Source organism: Hyla sarda, chromosome 12 (genome assembly GCF_029499605.1).
Source record: "Hyla sarda isolate aHylSar1 chromosome 12, aHylSar1.hap1, whole genome shotgun sequence".
In the NCBI taxonomy this organism is placed as follows: Eukaryota; Metazoa; Chordata; class Amphibia; order Anura; family Hylidae; genus Hyla; species Hyla sarda.
The window spans coordinates 5051246-5077237 of record NC_079200.1 but is presented as its reverse complement, the minus strand read 5'-3'; the positions used below and the strand labels follow the sequence as shown (position 1 = coordinate 5077237).

General features: G+C 44.4%; 1 protein-coding gene across 1 annotated transcript in view; it reads left to right on the top strand.

The window, feature by feature from the left end:
- The window catches only part of LOC130297087 (arf-GAP with SH3 domain, ANK repeat and PH domain-containing protein 2-like), a 167631-nt gene that overhangs the window by 89395 nt on the left and 52244 nt on the right, over positions 1 to 25992 (top strand). The window contains exons 3-7 of the mRNA XM_056549325.1: positions 14772 to 14917; positions 16840 to 16914; positions 18103 to 18152; positions 20737 to 20866; positions 24012 to 24097. Of these exons, the coding sequence (XP_056405300.1) occupies positions 14772 to 14917; positions 16840 to 16914; positions 18103 to 18152; positions 20737 to 20866; positions 24012 to 24097 (487 nt within the window). The remainder of the gene's footprint in view (positions 1 to 14771; positions 14918 to 16839; positions 16915 to 18102; positions 18153 to 20736; positions 20867 to 24011; positions 24098 to 25992) is intronic.

Genomic DNA, 25992 nt, shown 5'->3' with positions numbered 1-25992 from the left:
CACCTTTGGAATTAAAGGAGTATTCCGGCCATAGACATTTTATCCCTTTTCCAAAGGATAGGGGGATAAGATGTCCGATCGCGAGGGGCCTGACGCCGGGACCCCCCCCCCCTCTGCGATCACCATGCAGCACCCGCTTTCTATGCCGGGCTGCTGCTCCTAGAGACACACAGGCAATCGCTGCAGGAACAAAAATATATATATTTTGTATCCAATGGTATTATCTACATTATATAAAAAGTTTTTATTGACGACTGTTACATTTTAATCCCGAAGGTAGCGCCACTTCTATCTTCTGATAATAAGGATTGTGTTTACAATGCTTTCAATCCCATAGGGGATAAGATGTCTTTTGCCGGAATACCCCTTTAAGGATGGATATATTTTTGGGAGAATTTCCTTTTCAAACACTTTAGGTTTCAAAATGCACATCTTAGTAAACCCATGTATGCAACAATTTCTGCCATATGCAACAAATTACCCAGAAATCATCTGCGCAGCTGTACTATAGTGGAAGGTTGCTAGCTTGCTTAGTTTTGTCATCTATTTTCCATGTGGAGTCTTGTAGCCATGTGAACACTACCCTAATATCTTACAAATATCAAACAAAATCAACAGTAAAAAAAAAGTCCTTAAAAAAAAGTGTGAGGTCCCCCTGTTTTTTCGTAATCTGAGATACAAACCATGCAGCAGCAGTAGCCTGGTATTACCAGGGGGGTGTAAGCCCATGAAGTTTGGATCCTTCACACTTTAACAATACCAGCTTGTGCTGACCGAGGCCTAGAGCATGATTATTGAGCAGCATTATTATCCTGGTACCCCTTGTAGGTAAAATTAAGGGGATTCATGTTAGCCATTTTTAATTCTAAGCCCCAGCATAGCAATGGAAAGCCGTCTACAAGACCGCCTTTCTACTAAGCAAGTTACGTGAATATAAAACCCCATAAGACACTAGGATTGTTTAACTTTTTACTGAAATAAAAATACCCCCACACCCTTGTTGACTATTTTGTTAAAGGAAAATGCCAGACATTGATGTAGTCCTCCAATCTATCCTGGTCATAAATAAACCAGGAACCCTGTAAAATCTGCAAATATTATACTTACCTCTCTTGCCCACTGAATGCTTTGCTTACAGCCGCAGGGTTTCCTGAACAAGAGCAGAAGCTGCACTAGATTGTGGCTCACAATCCCTGTGTATAATGCCCGGCCCAGGGAATCTACTAAAAGTAAACTAGTAGGAGAATGAATCTGCAGCACTCACCATGAAAAGTGGACTTTCTTTAAATCTGGCCATCAGAAGGACACACACAGGGGACCATTGGTTTGTTTGTTCAAAGCTTCATCGCGGCCTTCAAGATACATTTACTTCTTGTGTGCCCCACCATATATGCATCACTGGCCTTATAGGAGGGAATTGGTTGGAATATATGGGACATTGTGTATATTCTGGTTAACTTTGACTTTTTCTACTAACCGCAAGGAGTGCTTAGAGCATCTCTGACTTACTGTTTTGTCAGTGGTGCAGGATTCTCCTTTCAGTTTTTGACAGGTGTCCCTGCTTAAAGGGGTACACCGTCCCTAGACATCTTATCCCCTATCCAAAGGATAGGGGATAAGATGCCTGATCATGGGGGTCCCGCCGCTGGGGACCCCCACGATCTCTGCTGCGGCACCCCAGACAACCGGTGCACGGAGCGAACTTTGCTCCGTGCCGGATAACTGGTGATGCGGGGCAGAGGCTTGTGATGTCACGGGCTGCTCATGACATCGCACCCATGCCCCCTCAATGCAAGTCTATGGGAAGGGGGCGTGCCCGCAATGTCACGAGCATCCGGCGCTGCATGCGATGCTCTAAACGAATGCCGGGTGCAGCAGGGAGATTGCGGGGGTCCCCAGCGGCGGGAGCCCTCTCCATCAGACATCTTATCCCCTATCCTTTGGATAGGGGATAAGATGTCTAGGGGCAGAGTACCCCTTTAAAATACATCCTAAAGTTCTTGCTTTACAGTTCACATCAGAAGCTGAGCCATAAATAATTTTTAAATCTTTGTTTTTCCTCCTCGACTATTAAGAGTCATGACATTGATTACTACAATCAGCGGTCTACTTGTACAGCCTGCCTGGCGGCAGCCTAGAGGGAGAACCCTAAAACCGCACCAATCAGGTGAGGTCAGACCTCCGACCACCATCTTCATTCATTGGACCCCTGCAATCATACTGCGGGTGGTCTGATGAGTGTCTCTACACCCGCAACTGCTTTAGATGCTGTGATCTGGATTGATCTGGGCATCTAAAGGGTTAATAGCGGGCAGCAGTATGATTGCCAAGTGATGGCTTCATTTGCCTGATGTAAAATGTAGGTCGTGGTGTGCTAAGTACCAGGGCACCGTGACGAGCATTTAGGTCATGTGTACTCAAGGGGTTAATGCATTTTTGGCACCTTGGAGCATAAACGCGTCATAACATTTAATGATCGGGAGCTAAGACCTGATTTGCATACAACACCCATATAATGTGGCAAAAAAAAAAAAAAAAAAAAAACACTATAAAACACTGTAAAAAAAAAACACGAGAAAAGTATTTCAGCAACTTAGCAAACAAAAAATGAAATAAAAAATTCTTGAAAATTTGAGGCTTATTGCTGCGCGGCGTTTACTGCTCAGATCGACTTTAAGGCAGCACCGTTCATATTGGTTAGAAGTGTCTACTGCAGGGACGCAGAACTACAACTCCCAGCATGCCAGTACAGCTGAAGAGGTCTTTTTGGTAGGGGGGGGGGGGGGGGGGGGAGTAAATTAGGGTAACGCTCTACTCCATTATTGTGTCATCCTGGATTATTTGTTGTTTTTTACGTCTTCTGATCTCCATCCATAGCATATAAACAATATTCCGTATATACTCGAGTATAAGCCGAGTTTTTCAGCACGATTTTTCGTGCTGAAAATGCCCTCCTCGGCTTATACTCGAGTGAACTCTCCGCCTGTCAATGCCTTCTCAGTGGTCTTCATCCTGCGGACCTCCAGATGTTGCAAAACTACAACTCCCAGCATGCCCGGACAGCCATCGGCTGTACGGGCTGCTGGGAGTTGTAGTTTTGAAACCTCTGAAAGTCCGCAGGTTGAAGACCACTGCGGCCTTCGTCATCATCCAGAACCCCCCCCCTCGGTGGGAAGGAAGGATGAGCTGGTCCGGGCCATCTATGCTGCAGGGACCGTCCGGTGGGGAGGGTTAGTCCCCCACCGTATGGTCCCTGCAGCCTAGATGGCCCGGACCAGCTCACCCTTCCTTCCCAAAGAGGGGAGGTGAGTAGAAAACAAAAGGGGGGGTCTGGATGATGACGAAGGCCGCAGTGGTCTTCAACCTCCGGACCTCCAGAGGTTTCAAAACTACAACTCCCAGCATGCCCGGACAGCCATCAGCTATATCCGGGCATGCTGGGAGTTGTATTTTTGCAACATCTGGAGGTCCGCAGGTTGAAGACCACTGATGAAGGGATTGACAGGCGGTGATGATGAAGGAGGGGGATGATGAAGGGAGGGGGATGATGGCGGGGGTCTGGATGATGACAGGGGGGCGGGTGATGATGGGGGTCTGGATGATGACATTGGGGGGATGATGTATTTTCCACCCTAGGCTTATAGTCGAGTCAATAACTTTTCCTGGGTTTTTGGGGTGAAATTAGGGGCCTCGGCTTATATTCGGGTCGGCCTATACTCGAGTATATGCGGTACTCCGTGTCTGTGTGGGTGACCCCTCTACACCATACGCCATACATCCGGCGGAGTCTTATTTCCCGGTAGATGTATCACCGCGTATCATAGTCGCCCGTATTTATTTGCTTTTATGATTTACTTCAATAGAGATTCCGCAAAAAAAGTAACATCTGCCACCGAGGCTGCAAAACAGATGCCGGATCATTATGTTTCTGACTCTCGTGAGCGGCGGCCATCTGTATCGCTTTTATTAAAAAAAAATAAAAAATAAAGAAAAAGACAACAACAACAACAACAAGAAGCTACATATTGGCTTCCCCGGAGCGGTGCTAATCTGCCGTCAGCACCTTGGACAGCGCATACTGCATGCTCGGCACGTTGTCACCATCGCTTATACCTGCATTAGGGATGTCTCTGCAGTCAGCGCTCTCCCCGTCACCGCGCTCTATTAAGAAAAATGGGTTTTCTATCTGAACTGAATAGACGGATGGAATATGCTGCGTCCGCTCACGAATCTACATCTGCTGCCTGTCCGGGGTCTGCAGGAAATCCTGCACGTCAATAGCAGAAGAGCATCGGTCCTGGGCCTCATCTATACAGAGTTCCCTTTATTATTTTTTGGGATTTCCCATCACATTCCAAAAAGTTGCTCAGGTTAATTGTTTTTCTATGGAACTGACCAAGTAGGGATATACCATGCGTTCCCAATAGAGCCCTGCAACGGGGTTGGGACCCGATAAGAAACATGCGGGAGGTAATGAGGTTGTTGGACATACATGTTGCGGGGATGGACAGAAATTCAGGGAAGCAGGATTAAAGGGGTACTCCGCCCCTAGACATCTTTTCCCCTATCCAAAGGATACGGGATAAGATGTCTGATTGCTGAAGACCCCCGCGATCTCTGCTGAGGCACCCCAGTCATTGAACTTCACTTCGTGCCAGATGACTGGCGATGTGAGGCCAGAGGCTTGTGACATCTCGGCCACACACCCTCAATGCAAGTCTATGGGAGGGGGCGTGATGGTGTCACGCCCCCTCCCATAGACTTGCATTGAGGGGGCGTGGTCGTGACGTCATGAGCCTCTGCCCCTCCACTCGATGCTCTAAACGAACGATGGGAGCAGCAGAGAGATTGCGGCGGCCCCAGCAACGGGACCCCCGCGATCAGACATATTATCCCCTATCCTTTGGATAGGGGATATGATATCTAGGGGCAGAGTACCCCTTTAAGAAAACAGTCCTATGCAGGGCTCTGATTCCCAAAATCCGCTAATCTACCTGCTAAGCAGGAAAAGAGAAAACATCAGTCGACAATATAGGGACTTCCCAACACAAACAAGAAGTCAAAATATACACATATCAGCCCCTAGGAAGGAGACACCGAAAAGAGTCCGGCACCGAAAACAGTAAATTCCGTAGCTTAGAAACCCCCCTACCGCAGCTCAGGTCAAGTTAGAGAAAAGGAAAATGGGAACTCCCATGGGCTCCATACGAGGGGACTTTATGCAACACTTTACACTTTTTGTAAACCCCCCCCCCCCCTCTCATGACGAACGATAAGTGATACACGGGAACAAACTCATTAATAGTAGGGGGAGTGGGACAGAACCAGAACTGAGCAATGGGTTCCTTGCCAAATCAAGGAGTCTTGGGTCTAAGGGACTCCTTACTAAAATCAATTAAATAACGGATCAAAATAAAGGATTTAGATGTAAGAAGTAGCTGCATGTCATGGAACCTGTGTATAATATCTAATACCTCCGGCCAAAACGAAGGAAGCGGAGGACAATCACAGGACACGAAGAGTTGGAGCGAAAGCTTGGACAACCGAAGACCTGGATCTGCCCTGCACCTCAACAGCATGGCGGAGTTACACATAACAGTAAAACGAAGTGTGCGACAGATCAAACATCTCATCAGAATACAATTGGCCCAATGCAACAATAACCCTCCGGTCCCAAAATGCCTGATCTGCCAATGCGAAGAGTTCAGGAAGGACCGGGTTATGTCATGAATAAAGTGTGGATAAAGAGAGGGAAGCATAGACTTGGCTTTACTCCACACTTTACAGACTAAAGAGTGGTCAGAGTCGGGTCTGGACGTCTCATGAGAGAGCCGATGTCAAAAATGTGTAAAGGGATCCGTCCCCCATGTTTAGAGAGGAATAAATGCCCAGTAGGCCCCAATTAAGAGTGGCCCGCTCACCCCCTCATCTGTTGCATTTTAGGGGTTAGGTAAAGCAAACACCCCAATACCCCCCCCCCCCCCCCCCGTGTCCTTGACATCACAAAGGGCGTGGCCAACCCCGCAGCGTGAAAACGGCGTTTGGAACATTTACTTCCGAACACTGGCCAGTGGAGTACCCCTTTAGTAAGCTTTATTTCTCTGCCGAGATGCGAAGCATTAATCCCGATCCTAACTGGATATTGTCTCCTAAGATGCCAACAGTTCATTTACATAATCGTTACAGCCCAAATCTTCAAATACATTCCCATAGTTTGGTAAATCAATGGAGATTGTTCAAACAGACCTTAGACCAGGGCTCAACAAATCCTAGGCGCCAGGTTCTCATGGCTATTGAATCCTGGCGCCTTTGATTTTGTCAGGCCTGTGACCTGCGCGTGCGCTACTGCTCTCCACTAAACACATAACTATATGGAAGTGGGTGGCATGTCCGACAGCCAGGATGACCGCTGGTATCCCATCAACATGGACGACTTTACCCGTCCTCTCTTCCTTATGCGTCTACAGCACGTATGTCACATGTAAAGGACAAGATCCTCGGCCAATGAGAATGCTCAGAACTGGCTGCCACCTTTCATTCACTGGAGTGAGTAATGCAGAAGGAGCCGTATCCATGGTAGCGTGGCCTGGTGAGCTGTTAGGACCTGTTATCGGAGCCTTTGCCGTAGTTGGGGTGACTGACCTGAGCTCGCCAAATCACAGCATACTATTGGCTAAGAAAACCACCCCTTCCCGATTCTTGGCATACAGTTACACCATGGCTCGAGTGAGGGAGTACGACACGCGCTTGGGAGCTGGATCCATCTCATTGATCAGTGTAATGAAATAGCGTTACATTGATCTATATAATCAATCAAATAATTGCTTATAGAAGAATGCCTAGGGGGAGGGGGGAAAAAGTGTAAAAAATAAAAAAAAAAATAAAAGAAAGAAAAAAATACCACCCCTCCAAGAAAAAATCTAATTGCTAAAAAAAAAAGTATTGCCACTTGTCTAAATCACATTTCTGATTCCACGCTGTCAGCTACGTAAACGCAAAAAAACAATCCAAACGCAAAAATTGCAGATTTTTGCTTAGAAAAAAAATTATGAAATACGATCTAAAGGTGTAGCAAAAAAAAAAAATCCCCCCCCCCCCTTTCCAAAAAAAAATAAAAATAAATAAAATGGTATCGTCACGTATTGTCCTAACTATTGAATTATTACATTTCTGATCTCGCACGGTCAACGGGGTAAGCACAAAAAAATATTTTAAATATGATTTAATTTTTTAATCACATGCTAGAATAAAATTTCACACAAAAAATCCAATAAAGTATCGCACACTACGCAAAAGTGGTAGAGCTAAAAACTACATCTCACGGTGCAAAAACTGAAAAAAAAATTGCGCTGGTCGTTAGAAAACATAAAAAACCTGGCTCAAATTTTTTTCTGGCTACCACATACTAAGCAAATTTGTCAAGCCTTAGACCAGTATTTCCCAACCAGTGTAAGAAGAGAGGGAAGCCTTGATTTACCTTTTGAGGGACAGTGTGGATCCTCTGGAGGAGGCAGACATGCCTTTGGCTATCCAGAGAGTTGTAGTTTTGCAGCAGTTAGTCACACTGGTTGAGAAACACTGCTGTAGATAATAGTTACTATCAAGAGCAAAATTTACTCTTTTATGTGTGACGTGACCAAGTTTTGCCTTTCAAGCTGTCGTGGAGTTTTGGAAGTATTTCGCTAGGTCAGCGGTCACAATCTTCTCCAGACTGTCCCGGTGTCTGGCATACGTCTGTCTCTGCAGATAGTCCCAGGATAGTCCTGATGATGCTGAGCTCAGGACTCTGGAGGACTTACCATCTGTTATTCTCCTCACCTTCTTTCTGCCTCCTTGTTCTTCCAGTCAATCTAGTTGCCCACCTTCTGGTGGAATTGCACAATGGAGGAGAATTTGCTTACATGGGTACTCCGGTGGAATTTTTTATTTTTATTTTTTAAATCAACTGGTGCCAGAAAGTTAAACAGATTTGTAAATTAGAAAGTGAGAAAATTGTGTAGCTCACCTAGGATATAAGATATAGTACTCGAGGTTAACGGTGTTGCCTTCACCCTAAAAGGCCTAAAGCTATGTAGTATTGTAGATATGGAATTACCAGTCCTCTAAAGTACTAAAAGTAAGATTATAGAATAATGAAAAATAGAGAAAAAGATTACTTCCATTTAAAAATCTAAATCCTTCCAGTACTTATCAGCTGCTGTAAGCTCCACTGGAAGTTGTGTAGTTCTTTCCAGTCTGACCACAGTGCTCTCTGCTGACACCTCTGTCCATGTCAGGAACTTTCCAGAGTAGAAGCAAATCCCCATAGAAAACCTCTCCTGCTCCGGAAAGTTCCTGACATGGACAGAGGTGTCAGCAGAGAGCACTGTGGTCAGACTGGAAAGAACTACACAACTTCCAGTGGAGCTTACAGCAGCTGATAAGTACTGGAAGGATTTAGATTTTTAAATAGAAGTAATTTACTTTCTGGCACCAGTTGATTTAAAAAAAATTAAATAAATAATTCTACTGCAGTACCCCTTTAAAGAGGTATTCCGGCCTTAGACATATTATTCCTTATCCAAAGGATAGAGGATAAGATGTCTGTGGGGGTCCCAGCAGCAGATCTCAGTGCAGCACCCGCAGTGGGGGTCGTGACGCCACACCCCATCCATTCATGTTGACGCCACTACGGGGCAGCTCAGCGTTTACTAGACTAAAGCAGCACCCGGCACAGAATGCAGGGTGCTGCACAGAGATCACAGGGGGCCCTAGCGGCTTGACTCCCACGATCAGGCATCTTATCCCCTATCCTTTGGATATCCCTTTACCGGAATACCCCTTTAAAACAAACACTGAAGAGGCCTTTAATTCCGACCATCACACCCCCTCCCATAGACTTGCATTGAGGGGGTATGGCCATGACGTTACAACCCCCGCAGCCTACACCCAGCGTTCAGAACTAAATATTCCGGAAACTCAGGCAGTGGAGTATCCCTTTAATCCAGAGCACCTAAATAAGAACCCGCCTAGACCAGTGTTGTTCAAACCCTACACCTACAACTTTTACTTTCCCGGCATACTGGGAGTTATTCATGACCGGTCCCTATAATTTGAGGTAGCGCCGGCTGGCACCTGCAGTATCTGTTCTTGCTACAGTGGTTCTACTGCTTCTGCAAAGGACCATCCATACTGGGAGCTGTGATTTCAGAACATCTGTAGGTGCACAGTTTGGAGACCCAAAGGATAGGGGATAAGATGTCTGATCACGGGGGTCCTGCCGCTGGGGTGCCCGCAGCGTCCGGAACACGGAAGCTTGGAGCTTCCATGTTCGTGACGTCACGCCACACCCCCTCCATTCATGTCTGTAGGAGGGATAAGGAGTCATGATGCTGGGAGGGACGAGGAGACATGGCATCGGGAAAGTAAAGGAGACATGGCATCGGGAGAGATGAGGAGACATGATGCTGGGAGGGACGAGGAGACATGGCATCAGTAAGGTCAAGGAGACATGGCACCGGGAGGGACGAGGAGACATGGCACTGGGAGGGACGAGGAGACATGGCACTGGGAGGGACGAGGAGACATGGCACTGGGAGGGATGAGGAGACATGGCATCGGGAGAGATGAGGAGACATGATGCTGGGAGGGACGAGGAGACATGGCATCAGTAAGGTCAAGGAGACATGGCACCGGGAGGGACGAGGAGACATGGCACTGGGAGGGACGAGGAGACATGGCACTGGGAGGGACGAGGAGACATGGCACTGGGAGGGACGAGGAGACATGGATCCGGGAGGGACGAGGAGACATGGCACTGGGAGGGACGAGGAGACATGGCACCGGGAGGGACGAGGAGACATGGCACTGGGAGGGACGAGGAGACATGGCACTGGGAGGGACGAGGAGACATGGCACTGGGAGGGATGAGGAGACATGGCACTGGGAGGGATGAGGAGACATGGCATCGGGAGGGACGAGGAGACATGGCATCGGGAGGGACGAGGAGACATGGCACGGGAGGGACGAGGAGACATGGCACTGGGAGGGATGAGGAGTCATGGCACTGGGAGGGACGAGGAGTCATGGCACTGGGAGGGACGAGGAGACATGACCCTGGGAGGGACGAGGAGACATGGCATCAGGAAGGTCAAGGAGACATGGCACTGGGAGGGACGAGGAGACATGGCACTGGGAGGGACGAGGAGACATGGCATTGGGAGGGATGAGGAGTCATGGCACTGGGAGGGACGAGGAGTCATGGCACTGGGAGGGACGAGGAGACATGGCACAGGGAGGGACGAGGAGACATGGCACCGGGAGGGACGAGGAGACATGGCACCGGGAGGGACGAGGAGACATGGCACCGGGAGGGACGAGGAGACATGGCACCGGGAGGGACGAGGAGACATGGCACCGGGAGGGACGAGGAGACATGGCACCGGGAGGGACGAGGAGACATGGCACCGGGAGGGACGAGGAGACATGGCACCGGGAGGGACGAGGAGACATGGCACCGGGAGGGACGAGGAGACATGGCACCGGGAGGGACGAGGAGACATGGCACTGGGAGGGACGAGGAGACATGGCACTGGGAGGGACGAGGAGACATGGCACCGGGAGGGACGAGGAGACATGCATCCGGGAGGGACGAGGAGACATGGCACCGGGAGGGACGAGGAGACATGGATCCGGGAGGGATGGGCTAGTAAAAACACCATTGTACCTAATTAAAATAAATTGTGAAAACATGTCCCCATTGTCACACCTGAGAAGTACAACCATCAATTAAAAAACTTCCAAACCTGATAAAGTAACATGAGGATGCTCATCTGCAGAAGTCTCACCATCTGGTCAGGAAGCGCGTGCGATCGTCTGGGGAGGTCACAGGTATTTTTTCTGTGCTTTTGGATGGTTTCAGAGAAGAATTTTGGAAAGGTAGAAGGGGGTTTGTGTAGTTTCATTACTTGGAGATAATGGTTTTAGCTAATCAGCATTTAAGACTTAAGAGAAAAGGAAACAAAAAAGTCCATGAAGGGCAATCACTGTGTGTAAAGGATCAGAGTAGATCGGAAGAATAATTCCTTCTTATGGGCGCTGAAACCCAGGAATCATTAGGATTGATAAGGTCATCAATTCAGAAGAGCTTTGTTGGTTAACCCCGAAACGCGATCTCAGTCTTCACTGCAATAAAGCTCTTCTAAATTGTTAACTTTATCCAGTCGGACGATGCCTGCGTTTCAACCTGGTGCCGAAACCCAGGAAATACCCAAATTAATAAGGTCATAAATTTAGAAGAGCTTTATTGCAAAGAAGATCGATCATGCATTTTGGGGTTACCCCTTTGTTAGATCTAGGTGCTGAAACCCAGGAAACACCCAAATTAATAAGGTCATCAATTCAGAAGAGCTTTATTGCAAAGAAGACCGATCACGCGTTTCAGGGTTGACCCCTTTGTCAGATCTTGGTGCTGAAACCCAGTAATCACAAACATTTTATAAAGGTCATCAATTGAGAAGAGCTTTATTGCAGAGAAGACTGATAACGCATTTCGAGGTTAACCCCGAAATGTATTATCATTCTTCTCTGCAATAAAGCTCTTCTCAATTGATGACCTTATCTGTTCAAGTGATTTCTGGGTTTCAGCACCTAAAAGAGGGTATTTTTCTTCCGATTATTGACTCAAAAGTAGCTGGTACTATTAGTGAATATTTTTTTTTTTTTGCCTATTTTGGTATTAGTCTATTTGGTTCTACTGAGGCATTTTTCGGACATAACGGCCCCCTCCCTCCTCCAGAGAGTGTGTTTTGTAGCCAACAGAGACACTGACTAAATGAAGTCACTTTTCTCTAAACACTTTGTCATTTTTCTTTCTGTTAAGGTTGTGAAATAGCTGCTTGACACTTGGTCGGTAGGTTAGGCCTTGGAGATGGCTGGTGAGGTCATGACCATGGGCCATCTCATGTCAAGTAAGCTCAGCTTGTGCCCATTTGGTGGAGCTCAAGAAGACTTGTTATATTCTGCCGTCATGGAGCAATAATTTGAAATGTGCCGTCCAATCGTCGCTCCTTTACTGCAGCCATCCATGGCAGGCATTAGCAACGGAGCGCCGATAACACTGATCACTGCTATGCTATGGCATGTTATTGGTCAGTGTATGTAATCTACAGATTGCATGTAATGTTCCTCTATGCGGACAAAAAAAAATTGTGAAAAAAATGTGTAATAAATAATAATCATACATGTGAATTAACCCCTTCCCTAATAAAAATGTTAATCACCCCCCTTTTTAAAACATTTACCCCTTTTTTTTTTTTTTTTTTTTTTTTTTTTAAGGAAAAAAAAAGCCCTGTCACGTGACATTGAAAAAAATATCAGTAATTGGTATCGTCGAGTACTTAAAAAAATATATAAAAGTATCGGTACTCCTACTTTGTCTTAAAAAAAAAAATGGTATCAGGACATCCCTGCAAACAAAAATGGTGAAATCTGTCAAAGGGCAGTTTCTCGGGAATGTCAAAACAGTGCCAGTGTGGCGCTGCCCAAATTCTTACAAACTCTGGGAAGTGACTTTGAGTTTGGTTTATTCAGATAAAAGCAGCACTAACGGGTTTTGAGGGTGGTTGAATCTCTCGTCATCAGGTTGCGTAACTATATACAGTCATACACTGGTTTAAATACGTGGCCAAGATGGCGGCACAAATAAGTGAAACAAGTCCCTTCCTGGAGTTTGAGAGCATTTGGGAAGCTCCACATTGGAACAATTTTTACACTATTTTTATACTTACAAAAAGGCGAGGAAATAGGGAACAGGTGGAAGAAGGGTTCAGGCCTACATGGTGTGCCACGGTAACATACCGGCAATGGATGTTCATGGACAGAACTGGGAGGCACTGGGGTCTCTTTGGAGCCATAAGTAACACGGGGAGGGGGAGGGGGGGGTGTATGTCGGGTACATGCCGTGTCTGTAGACCCCAGTCCTTGTTGTTCCTGATTGTTCTTTCTATACTGATATATTATTATTTCACTATTTTGTGTCTTTCCCTTTATACTGATACATTATTATTATTATTACATTATTTTGTCTTTCCCTTTATACTGATATATTCTTATTATTATTACATTATTTTGTGTCTTTCCCTTTATACTGATATATTATTATTATTATTATTACATTATTTTGTGTCTTTCCCTTTATACTGATATATTATTATTTCATTATTTTGTGTCTTTCCCTTTATACTGATATATTATTATTACATTATTTTGTGTCTTTCCCTTTATACTGATACATTATTATTATTATTACATTATTTTGTCTTTCCCTTTATACTGATATATTCTTATTATTATTACATTATTTTGTGTCTTTCCCTTTATACTGATACATTATTATTTCATTATTTTGTGTCTTTCCCTTTATACTGATATATTATTATTATTACATTATTTTGTGTCTTTCCCTTTATACTGATATATTATTATTATTACATTATTTTGTGTCTTTCCCTTTATACTGATATATTATTATTATTACATTATTTTGTGTCTTTCCCTTTATACTGATACATTATTATTATTACATTATTTTGTGTCTTTCCCTTTATACTGATACATTATTATTATTATTACATTATTTTGTGTCTTTCCCTTTATACTGATACATTATTATTATTATTATTACATTATTTTGTGTCTTTCCCTTTATACTGATATATTATTATTATTATTTCATTATTTTGTGTCTTTCCCTTTATACTGATATATTATTATTATTATTACATTATTTTGTCTTTCCCTTTATACTGATATATTATTATTACATTATTTTGTGTCTTTCCCTTTATACTGATACATTATTATTATTATTATTACATTATTTTGTGTCTTTCCCTTTATACTGAAACATTATTATTATTATTACATTATTTTGTGTCTTTCCCTTTATACTGATACATTATTATTATTATTATTACATTATTTTGTGTCTTTCCCTTTATACTGATATATTATTATTATTATTATTATTATTACATTATTTTGTGTCTTTCCCTTTATACTGATACATTATTATTATTATTATTATTACATTATTTTGTGTCTTTCCCTTTATACTGATATATTATTATTTCATTATTTTGTGTCTTTTCCTTTATACTGATACATTATTATTATTACATTATTTTGTGTCTTTCCCTTTATACTGATACATTATTATTATTATTACATTATTTTGTCTTTCCCTTTATACTGATATATTATTGTTATTACATTATTTTGTATCTTTCCCTTTATACTGATATATTATTATTATTATTATTACATTATTTTGTGTCTTTCCCTTTATACTGATATATTATTATTATTATTACATTATTTTGTGTCTTTCCCTTTATACTGATATATTATTATTATTACATTATTTTGTGTCTTTCCCTTTATACTGATACATTATTATTATTATTATTATTACATTATTTTGTGTCTTTCCCTTTATACTGATACATTATTATTATTATTATTATTATTACATTATTTTGTGTCTTTCCCTTTATACTGATATATTCTTATTATTACATTATTTTGTATCTTTCCCTTTATACTGATATATTATTATTATTATTACATTATTTTGTGTCTTTCCCTTTATACTGATATATTATTATTATTATTACATTATTTTGTGTCTTTCCCTTTATACTGATATATTCTTATTATTATTACATTATTTTGTGTCTTTCCCTTTATACTGATTTATTATTATTACATTATTTTGTGTTTTTTCCTTTCAGAACACATCACACATCTAGAGGTTTATATCGCAACTTTGGAAAAACTTTCATTAAACTGCCGGGACAACGGAGAAGATGCCCTGAGCGACGCCTTCAACGCCTTCGCCGAACTTTCTAAGGAGTTGTTGGCTCCCATGAAGAATGTGGTAAGAAGCATCACATGACGCTGCTATCTGCTATTTGAATTTGTGCAAAATCTTACTTTTAACCAGAGTTGAAATTATTACAGAAATGCAAAAAAAAATTTTTTATCCACGGATAATAGTAACATACGTGAAATATTACCAAATACAGTGACCTTGATTCTTGATGCCCATAGGGACCAGTCACCTCTTTTATTTGCTCTAGGAGATGGTGGTTATATTGTGATGGATCGCGAGGCCACGTTTTTGCTTAAACAGTTTAGTGCGGCCCATTACAAGACATTGATCAAAAGTGGAACAAATAAAAACTGGAGTGGTGGCCTTAAAGGGGTACTCCGTGCCTAGATATCTTATCCCCTATCCAAAGGATAAGGGATAAGATGTCTGATCTCGGGGGTCCCGCTGGTGGGGGCCCACCGCGATCTTGGCTGCGGCACCCCAGACAGTGCACGGAGCAAACTTTGCCCCGAACTCTGCTCCGTGCCGGATGACTGGCGAGGCGGAGGCTCTTGACATCACGGCCATGCCTCCTCAAGGCAAGTCTGTGGTAGGGGGCGTGACTGTGACATCACGAGCGGGGCGTGACCATGACGTCACAAGCCTTTGGCGGTGCACCCGGCACTCTAAATGAACGCTGGGTGCAGCAGGGAGATCGCGGGGGTCCCCAGCAGCTGTACCCCACAATCAGACATCTTATCCCCTGCTCTACATCCTGGAGGAGTCATGTAGTCTTTCTGGTACTTATCAGCTGCTCTACGTCCTAGTGGAAGTCATGTAGTCTATCCAGTACTTATCAGCTGCTGTATGTCCTGGAGGAGTCATGTAATCTTTCCAGTACTTATCAGCTGCTGTATGTCCTGGAGGAAGTCATGTAGTCTTTCCATTACTTATCAGCTACTGTATGTCCTGGAGGAAGTCATGTAGTCTTTCCAGTCCTCCAGGACATACTGCAGCTAAGTACTAAAAAGACTACATGACTTCCTCCAGGACATACAGCAGCTCATAAGTACTGGAAAGATTACATGACTCCTTCAGGGTATACAGCAGCTGATAAGTACTGGAAAGACTACAAGTACTGGAAATACTACATGGCTTCCTCCAGGAAATACAGCAGCTAATAAGTACTGGAAAGACTACATGACTTCCTCCAGGACACACAGCAGCTGATAAGTACTCGAAAGACTACATGACTCCTCCAGGACATACAGCAGCTGATAAGTACTGGAAAGATTACATGACTCCTCCAGGACATACAGCAGCTTGTAAGTACTGGAAAGATTACATGACTCCTCCAGGATATACAGCAGCTGATAAGTACTGGAAAGACTACATGACTCCTCCAGGACATACAGCAGCTGATAAGTACTGGAAAGACTACATGACTCCTCCAGGACATACAGCAGCTGATAAGTACTGGAAAGACTACATGACTCCTCCAGGACATACAGCAGCTGATAAGTACTGGAAAGATTACATGACTCCTCCAGGACATACAGCAGCTGATAAGTACTGGAAAGATTACATGACTTATCCAGAAATTTCTGGTACCAGTTGATTTGAAAACCATTTTTTATCTGGAATTACCTTTTTAATGATTCAAAATGACATTATGATAAATCCTTATATAGGGATAATATATAGGTCATTAATGGGGTCGCCTTGTTATGGGCGCGCGTCAGGTTACATTATCGTGTATTTATCGTTACGATGATTGTTGAGTCTTTTCTTCCCTCACCGGATCTGGTAGTCATCGGATAACGTCTGCGGCCGGGGGAGACCTGCCGGGGTGATAATGATTTGGGGAGGTGAATAGATGGAATATAAGATGTATTCACTGTGATCACAGACGGGGTCACCTGTATATGTGCCACATTATCTGCTCCACTTGTCCGGACGCCATTAATCTGCGCATTTGTCTCCCGCAGCTGCAAAGCTTCAATCACAACATTAATCACTTCCTCAACTCGCTGGTGAAGGGAGATCTGAAGGAGGTGAAAGGGGTAAGTGTCGGGGAGACGCCGTCAGCATGGCCTCCGCTCATCTTGTAATGTCTTCCAGTCACGTTATTGGGTCCTCATTATGGAACGAAATGAGATTCATGTGAAGGAAATCAATGGCTTGTGGTTCTGGCGATGGCCTCCTGCAGTGCGCCGTATACTGGATGGAGGGCGATGAATATGGAGTCATCTCACCAAATACAGATATGGAGTCCTTGAGTTAAATGGGCACTTAAAATATGTTTTATCGGGCGGAGTTTTCAGACCATCGATCTATCAGTAGAGCCGGGAGAAGTGTGTGCTTAGTGCGTTCTCTTCTGGCTTTTTGTTGCTTAAAGAGTACCTACCTATCATGATCTAAACTCTCCCTAATCCCTCCCCCCATCTGTCCCTGACTCTCACTGACACTATCCCTGTGTTTCTTTTCATTCATAACCCCCTCTTTGTACCTGATTTATTGTCTTTTTGGCTGCTCATTAAGCCGTTCTAGTGTGAGGGAGGAAGGGGGCGTGGCCTTGATCACAATCGGCAGCTCTGAGTCTTCTCCTCTCTGTTTACAAATGCATGTGCAGAGAGAAGAAAGATCGGAGCTCAGATAGTAAAATGAATGAGGGCCTGCAGTAAGGCAGAGTCAGGAGTATGCTCTGCTGTACTATGAGCACAGTGCTGGCTCCTGCCTGTCTGAGTGACAGGCAGGGAGCAGTGCTGAGCTTGTCTGTGTCCCGGCTGCAGTCTGAGATTTCGTACTTCAGCATGAGTCTAAAATCTATAGAAAAGGTTTGCGGACAGGACTGGTAAGGAGACCCCTAGTGGTCATTTTTCAAAGTCCTTAGGACTGTATTACACAGGGTGATAGTCCTGCCCCGTCAATACCCCGATAATTCTGCCCTGTCAATACCCCGATAATTCTGCCCCGTCAATTCCCCAATAGTCCTGCCCTTTCAATACCACAATAGCCCTGCCCCGTCAATACCACGATAGTCCTGCCCCGTCAATACCCCGATAATCCTGCCACCCCCGTGTTGCTGACCATGATAGAAGTGGAGGATCGGCCCTGTGTAGTGTTCGGCTGGTTGTCTCATGGAGCTTTCATTGTATAATGTATTATATCTTGTTGTATCCTATTACAATTAAAACAAATTTCCCTTATTTGAATTCCATTGAACTTTGACCTGTTGTAATTTGTTGCAGGACTTAAAGAAACCCTTTGATAAAGCCTGGAAGGATTATGAGAATAAATTGTGAGTAGAAAAGGATCTGTTCTGCTACCAGAAAATTCTGTGTCTTTGATAAATATTTAGAATGTGGCGCTGCCTAAATCTGCAGCCATTAAAGGGGGTACTTCGCTGCCCCAGCGTTCCCAACATTTTGTTCTGGACACTTGGAGCGGGCGGGTGGGGGTCGTGACTTCTCAGCCACACTCCCCGTGACGTCACGCAATGCCCCCTCAATGCAAGTCTATGGGAGGGGGCGTGGCCACGCTCCCTCCCATAGACTTGCATTGAGGGGGAGTGGTGTTTCATCACGAGGGGTGTGGCCGTGACGTCACGACCCCCGCCGCCCCCACACAGCGTTCTAAATGAACGCCGGGTGCTGCACAGAGATAACAGGGGTCCCAGTGGTGGGACCCCCACGATCAGACATCCTATCCCCTATCCTTTGTTTTTTTTTTACAATTTGTTCAGGATGCCATAAAAATAAAGTCATACTCACCTGCCCTGATCCCCCGCAGCTGCCGATCCAACGTCTGCCGGTCCCCAAAGCTCAACGCTGCTTCCTGGTGTCTGTGACGTGTGAACCCCACAGGAACTGCCCACACAGCCAACTGGTTGCGATGGTGTCACACCACCATTCTCAACCAAAGAGGCACTTCCTGTGGGATTGACAAATCACAGGAAACAGCAGTGAGCGGTGGGCATCAGGAGCGGTCAGATCGGCAGCTGCAGAGAATCAGGGCAGGTAAGTATTACTTTTCCTTTTTTTTTTATTTATTTATTTTTTGTACACTTTGCTGCTAAAGTATATATATAAAAAAAAACAATCTGGGGCTTTACAAACCCTTTGAAGGGGTTATCTGGGGCTTTTTTTCCCTATCCTGTCCAGACTGCATAAAAAAAATAAAATAAACTTGACTTACCCTCCACTGCTCCCCCAGTGCATCCGGTATTGGAATCCCCTTCCTGGTGCTCGGGGATCCCAATACCGGATGCATCATACTGTAGCTCGACTACCTGCTGGCCACAGTGATGTCCCGCCTCGGCCAATCATAGCCTGAGCGACTATGTGACGCATTTAGTCCGGGCCCAATAGGTCACACTGACACTCAGCCAATGACTGGCCAAGGCGGGACATCACTGTAGCCACCGATTAGCTGAGCCGCATTCTGACGCGTCGACACCAGCAACAGGAAGAGGATCCTGGTGGAGGCCGTGGCAGCAATACCAGGATAGCGGCGAGAGGTAAGTCCAGATTTTTTTTTTTTTTTTTTAATTGCCAGGATTTTTTTTTAATTAAAAAGTTAAAGGGGTACTCCACTGCAAGATATCTTATCCCCTATTCAAATGATAGGGGATAATATACATAGTTACATAGTTAGTATGGTTGAAAAAAGACATACGTCTATCAAGTTCAACCAGGGAATTGAAGGGAAGGATGTGAGGGGATAAGGGGAAGGGATGTAGTTTTATAATTCTTCATAAGCATTAATGTTATTTTGTTCCAGGAATGTATCTAACCCTGTTTTAAAGCTGTTAATTGTTCCTGCTGTGACCAGTTCCTGAGGTAGACCGTTCCATAAATTCACAGTCCTCACGGTAAAGAAGGCGTGTCGCCCCTTTAGACTAAACCTTTTCTTCTCCAGACGGAGGGAGTGCCCCCTCGTCCTTTGGGGGGGTTTAACCTGGAACAGTTTTTCTCCATATTTTTTGTATGGGCCATTTATATACTTATATACGTTTATCATATCCCCCCTTAAACGTCTCTTCTCAAGACTAAACAATTGTAACTCCTTTAATCGCTCCTCATAGCTAAGATGTTCCATGCCCCATATTAGTTTAGTCGCGCGTCTCTGCACCATTTCCAACTCCGCAGTGTCCCTTTTATGGACAGGTGCCCAAAACTGAACAGCATATTCCAGGTGAGGCCGTACCAATGCTTTATAAAGGGGGAGTATTATGTCCCTGTCCCTTGAGTCCAGGCCTCTTTTGATACATGACAATATCCTGCCGGCTTTGGAAGCAGCAGCCTGACATTGTGCTATTCTGTAGTCTGTGATCTACAAGTCACCCAGATCCTTCTCTACCAGTGACTCTGACAGTTTAATCCCCCCTAAGACATACGACGCATGCAAGTTATTAGTATGTCTGATCATGGGGGTCCGGCCGCTGGGCACCCGTTTAGAATGCTGGGTTCCGTCACGCTCCCTCCCATAGACAGGAATGGAGGGGGCGTGGCTTCATGAGGTGGCATGGCATGACCTCACGACCCCTGCCACCAGAACCCAGTGGTGTTCTACTGTTTAGAATGCCGGGTGCTGCAGCAGCGCGACCCCCACAATCAGACATCTTATCCCCTATCCGCCCAGACATTCTGCATATCGCGGGAGCCAACAGAACATGCCAGCACTAGGACCGCTCTGAAATGCGCTGTCTCCATAGACTGCCATTCATTTCTGAGCTAAAATTCCACCGGACTCCGCTTGGAAATTCCGTTGCGTGAGCGAGGCCTTATGTGGCCACCTGGTCCCATCGTTCTAGAGTCTCCTTCATTGTTAGATAGATGTTTAAGATGAGAATCCATTAAATTTAACCCTTTGTGTTTCGTCAGCACTAAAATTGAGAAGGAGAAGAGAGAGTTGGCCAAGCAGTATGGGATGGTGCGGAACGAGGTGGCCGGAGGAGAGATCGCCGAAGAGCTGGAGAAAGAGCGCAGGATGTTCCAGCTCCAGATGTGCGAAGTGAGTTCTTACACTTTGTATGTGTTCTACAGTCATCCCTGGAACCATACAGAGGGAGTTTTTTTGTGGCACTTTTTACTGCGTTTTGCGCAAAATCTTTGGCGCGAAGCTCTGTAAAAGTGCCACGAAAATCACACCATATTTTATGTAAAAAAAAAAGTGGCCATTTTTCAGGCTCCCTCTCCAGAATTGAACCCTGATCACCATGTTATTGTCTTATGCCATGACTAAGGGTCACACCGACCCCGAAACACGTCGGTCTTAGTGTCCTGTATGTCATTTGCTGTTGGAAATAAAGAATTCCTGCTTTACTACGGAGCTGGAGACTATTTTCCAGGGTTTACACCGGCCATGTCCTCGTGTCAACATGTCAAAAACTATATATTTTTTTATAATTTTTTTTTACATTTTTCCTATGGTATATATTGTATTTTTACTATTATTATTATTATAAGTATTTCCAAACTATATTTATTTATTTTTAAGTGGAATCCGAACACTATACCTGGTACGGCTTTCTTTTGGAGGCTTGTTTTGTTTTGTGCCACTGTCACGTGGGGTTTGCCACACTTCAGGGCAAAATTGCTGCAAAAACGGCACAATTTTTTTATTGGGATTTGCTCTAAATTATTATTAGTTTATATTTTTTTTATTTTTTTTATTTTTGGTGTAAAAAATGTTTGCGAAAATGAAAACTTGCATATTTTTAAAGGAAAACTGTCACCCTGATCACCCTAAACCTACTATACACTGTACTTTGGGTTATAGTGCGGGTGACCAGGGATCCAAAGAGGGGTCACTTACTATAATCCGTACCGTGGTTCCCGAGATATTGGCTGGCAAAGTTCCCCTTCTGAATTTAGGGAATTGCGTGCAGGAGGCGGGGCCCCACCGGCTGGCCGCCCCTGCTTCTTTTCATATTCTTAAGCAGCCGTCACCTTAATTAGCATATTCATGTCCTAGTGACGTGAGTCGCATGTCACGTGAGCGCTGCGCTCTGTCGGTAGAGTGCATGGGGGTCCCACCACTGGGGCCCTTACGCCCCCCCATAGTCTTGCATTGAGGGGGCGTGTCCGTGATGTCACAACCTCCCCCTCATCACCAGTCATCCAGCACGGAGTGACATCCTTTGGATAGGGGCGGAGGACCCCTTTAAGGGGACGAATGCTTAAGAAGACTGAAAGAAGCAGGGGGCGCCACCGGTGGGGCCCCGCCTCCTGCACGCAATTCCCTGAATTCTGAAGAGGAACTTCGCCAGCCAATATCTCGGGAGCCACGGCATTGATTAAAGTAAGTGACCCCCTCTTTGGACTCCTGGTCACCCACACTATGGGGGAGATTTACCAAAACCCGTCCAGAGGAAAAGTTGCTCAGTTGTCCATAGCAGCCAATCAGATCGGTTCTTTCATTTTTAACTAGGCCTCTGCAAAGTGAAAGAAGCGATCTGATTGGTTGGGCACTTTCCCTCCGAACAGGTTTTGATTAAATCTCCCCCTATATGTATTGGGTTTAGTGTGGGGGATCAGGGTGACAGTTTTCCTTTAAAGGGGTACTCCCATGGAAATTTTTTTTTTTTTTAAATCAACTGGTGCCAGAAAGCTAAACAGATTTGTAAATTACTTCTATTAAAAAATCTTAATCCTTCCAGTACTTATTAGCTGCTGAATACTACAGAGGAAATTCTTTACTTTTTAGATTTATCTGATGTCATGACCACAGTGCTCTCTGCTGACATCTCTGTCCATTTTAGGAACTGTCCAGAGCAGGAGAAAATCCCCATAGCAAACATATCCTGCTCTGGACAGTTCCTAAAATGGACAGCAGAGAGCACTGTGGTCATGACATCAGAGAAATCTAAAAAGTAAAGAATTTCCTGTGTAGTATTCAGCAGCTAATAAGTACTGGAAGGAGTAAGATTTTTTAATAGAAGTAATTTACAAATCTGTTTAACTTTCTGGCACCAGTTGATTTAAAAAAAAAAGTTTTCCATGGGAGTACCCCTTTAAAGCAACACAAGTGAGCTATAAAAATGTGGTGTTTAAAAAAATCGTGTGATTAATATTAGTGTAACATAAATAACACAGGTTATGAATATGTCCCCCAATGTGTTCCCAATGTGAGTAGGGTTCCTCCTTAAAGGGGTACTCCAGTGGAAAACATTTTTTTTTTTAAATCAACTGGTGCCAGAAAGTTAAACAGATTTGTAAATTACTTCTATTAAAAAATCTTTACCCTTCCAGTACTTATTAGCAGCTGTATGCTACAGAGGAAATTCTTTTCTTTTTGAATTTCTTTTTTGTCTTGTCCACAGTGCTCTCTGCTGACACCTCTGTCCGTGTCAGGAGCTGTCCAGAGCAGGAGAAAATCCCCATAGCAAACCTATGCTGCTCTGGACAGTTCCTGACACGGACAGAGGTGTCAGCAGAGAGCACTGTGGACAAGACAAAAAAGAAATTCAAAAAGAAAAGAATTTCCTCTGTAGCATACAGCTGCTAAAAGGTACTGGAAGGCTAAAGATTTTTTCATAAAAGTCATTTACAAATCTGTTTAAATTTCTGGCACCAGTTGATTTAAAAAAAATGTTTTCCACTGGAGTACCCCTTTAAGGGTCTATTCACACGGCAAAAAATTTCCGCATACGGAATTCCACACAGATTCGGATTTTCCCTCAAATGCGGATTTTCCCTCAAATTTAAGGGGCACTCCACTGGCCAGGAACTAAATGTTCCAAACGCTGAACGCTGTGTGCGCACTGCGGCGGTCGGCCACGCCCCGTTGTGACGTCATGCCATGCCCACCTCAATGCAAGTCTATGGGAGGGGGCGTGGCATCCGCCACGCCCCCTCCCATAGACTTGCATTGAGGAAGCATGGCGTGACATCACGAGGGGGGCGTGGCCGTCCCCTGCAGCGCGCACACAGCGTTCAGGAACTAAATGTTCTGAATGCTGGCCAGTGGAGTACCCCTTTAAAAACCAATAGACTTCTATGGGATTCCCCAGTCCAATTCACACTTCTGAATGTCGATTCCACAACAATTCTTCACAAGCCAAAAAAAATTAAAAATGAATGCGGAATTGGTGCGGATGTGCGCAAATTCTGCCGTGTGAATGGGACCCTAAGTCACTTCTTCGTTTTATTTTTAGTATCTGATAAAAGTCAACGAGATCAAAAGCAAGAAAGGCGCGGATCTCCTCCAGAATCTGATCAAGCATTACACCTCCCAGTGCAAGTAAGGTCCCAGTTGTGACGCTTTATATACGGCATTTTAGGACCATATGTCACCTGTAGAGGACTTTTCCTTCAGGGCATTATAGCTAAGACTGAATTAAAGGGGTACTCCGGTGGATAACATTTCTTTTTTTTTTTTTTTTATCAACTGGTGCCCGGATGCTAAACAGATTTGTATTTTACTTCAGTTTCAAAATCTTAATCCTTCCAGTACTTATCAGCTGCTGTATAATACAGAGGAAGTTAATTTCTTTTTTAACTTCCTTTCCGGTCTGACCACAGAGCTCTCTGCTGACACCTCTGTCCATGTCAGGAACTGTCCAGAGAAGGAGAGGTTTGCTATGGGGATTTCCTTGTACTCAGGACATTTCCTGACATGGACAGAGGTGTCGGCAGAGAGCACGATGGTCAGACAGGAAAGGAAATTCAAAAAGAAAAGTACTTCCTCTGTAGCATTCAGCAGCTGATAAGTACTGGAAGGATTAAGATTTTTAAATAGAAGTAATTTACAAATGTGTTTAGCTTTCTGGCACCAGCTGATATTTAAAAAAAAAGACATAATAATTCCACCGGAGTACCCCTTTAAAGGGGTATTCCAGGAATCAAAAAACAGGCCTTTTTTCTTTCAAAGACAGCGCCCTCCTTGTCTCCGCTTTGGCTGTAGTATTACAATTTGGCTCCATTCACTTTAATGTAACTGAGCAGCAGAACCACACCCAAACTGGAGACAAACAGGGAGAGGTCTTTGAAAGAAAAAAGGCATGTTTTTGATTCCTGGAATACCCCTTTAAGAACATACAGGGGTGGCACAATTGGGGGGGCAGAGGTTATGCCCCCAGAACCTGAGGGGGCTCCACCAGATCTGTGCCCTATATGAGGGCACCAGTACTATAAGCGATAAATGTTACCTGGAGGCCCAAGATGCTGTTGCGGACAGTCTAGTATTGGGTTGATCCGCCCACGAGGAGTCTTAGTGTAACTGATGTCCCCTGAGCCACTTGTGCCAAAAATCTGGGACCACCATGAGCCATTTGAACAGTGGCTATAAAGGTGCCCATATATGCGTGCCACCGGGGAATTCCCCCTTTCTATGGTATATGGCCCAACTCTACCTCAACAGATGATGTCGGTGGAGAGAAGGGTCGGGGGGGCTGAATTTATGCCACCGACCCTATAGTTCTGGGGGTATAAGCCGACACCAAAGCTGTCTGGCCGCACCTGTCCCCATGGGTGAAACATGAACGTTTGGTCGTGAGGAACATTCATGTGAATGGGGAGATCAGAAGTGATAAGTGTCGGCCACGCTGAGCGGTCATGTGTATGGGGAAGTCTGAAGAGATGACTGTCGGCCACGCTGAACGTTTATGTGGATGGGAAGCGCGGAAGAGAAAATTTTTGTTACACTGGACGATGATGTGGATGGAGAGGTCCAAGAGAGATAACGGTCAGCCACGCTGAATGTTCATGTGAATGGGGAGGTCAGAAGAGATAACTGTCGGCCACGCTGAATGTTCATGTGTATGGAGAGGCTAGAATAGATGAGTCAACTGAAAAAATGTTCATGTGTATTAGGAGGTTAAAAGAGATAAGTCGGCCACGCTGAATGTTTATGTGGATGGGGAGGTCAGAAGAGATAACTGTCGGCCACGCTGAACGTTTATGTGGATGGGAAGCTCGTAAGAGAAAATTGTTGGTTATGCTGGACGTTTATGTGGATGGAGAGGTCCAGAGAGAGAACGGTCAGCCACGCTGAATGTTCATGTGTATGGAGAGGCTAGAATAGATGACAGTCAACTGAAAAAAATGTTCATGTGTATTAGGAGGTTAAAAGAGATAAGTCGGCCACGCTGAATGTTTATGTGGATGGGGAGTTTGGTAGAAATAAATGTTCGTTTG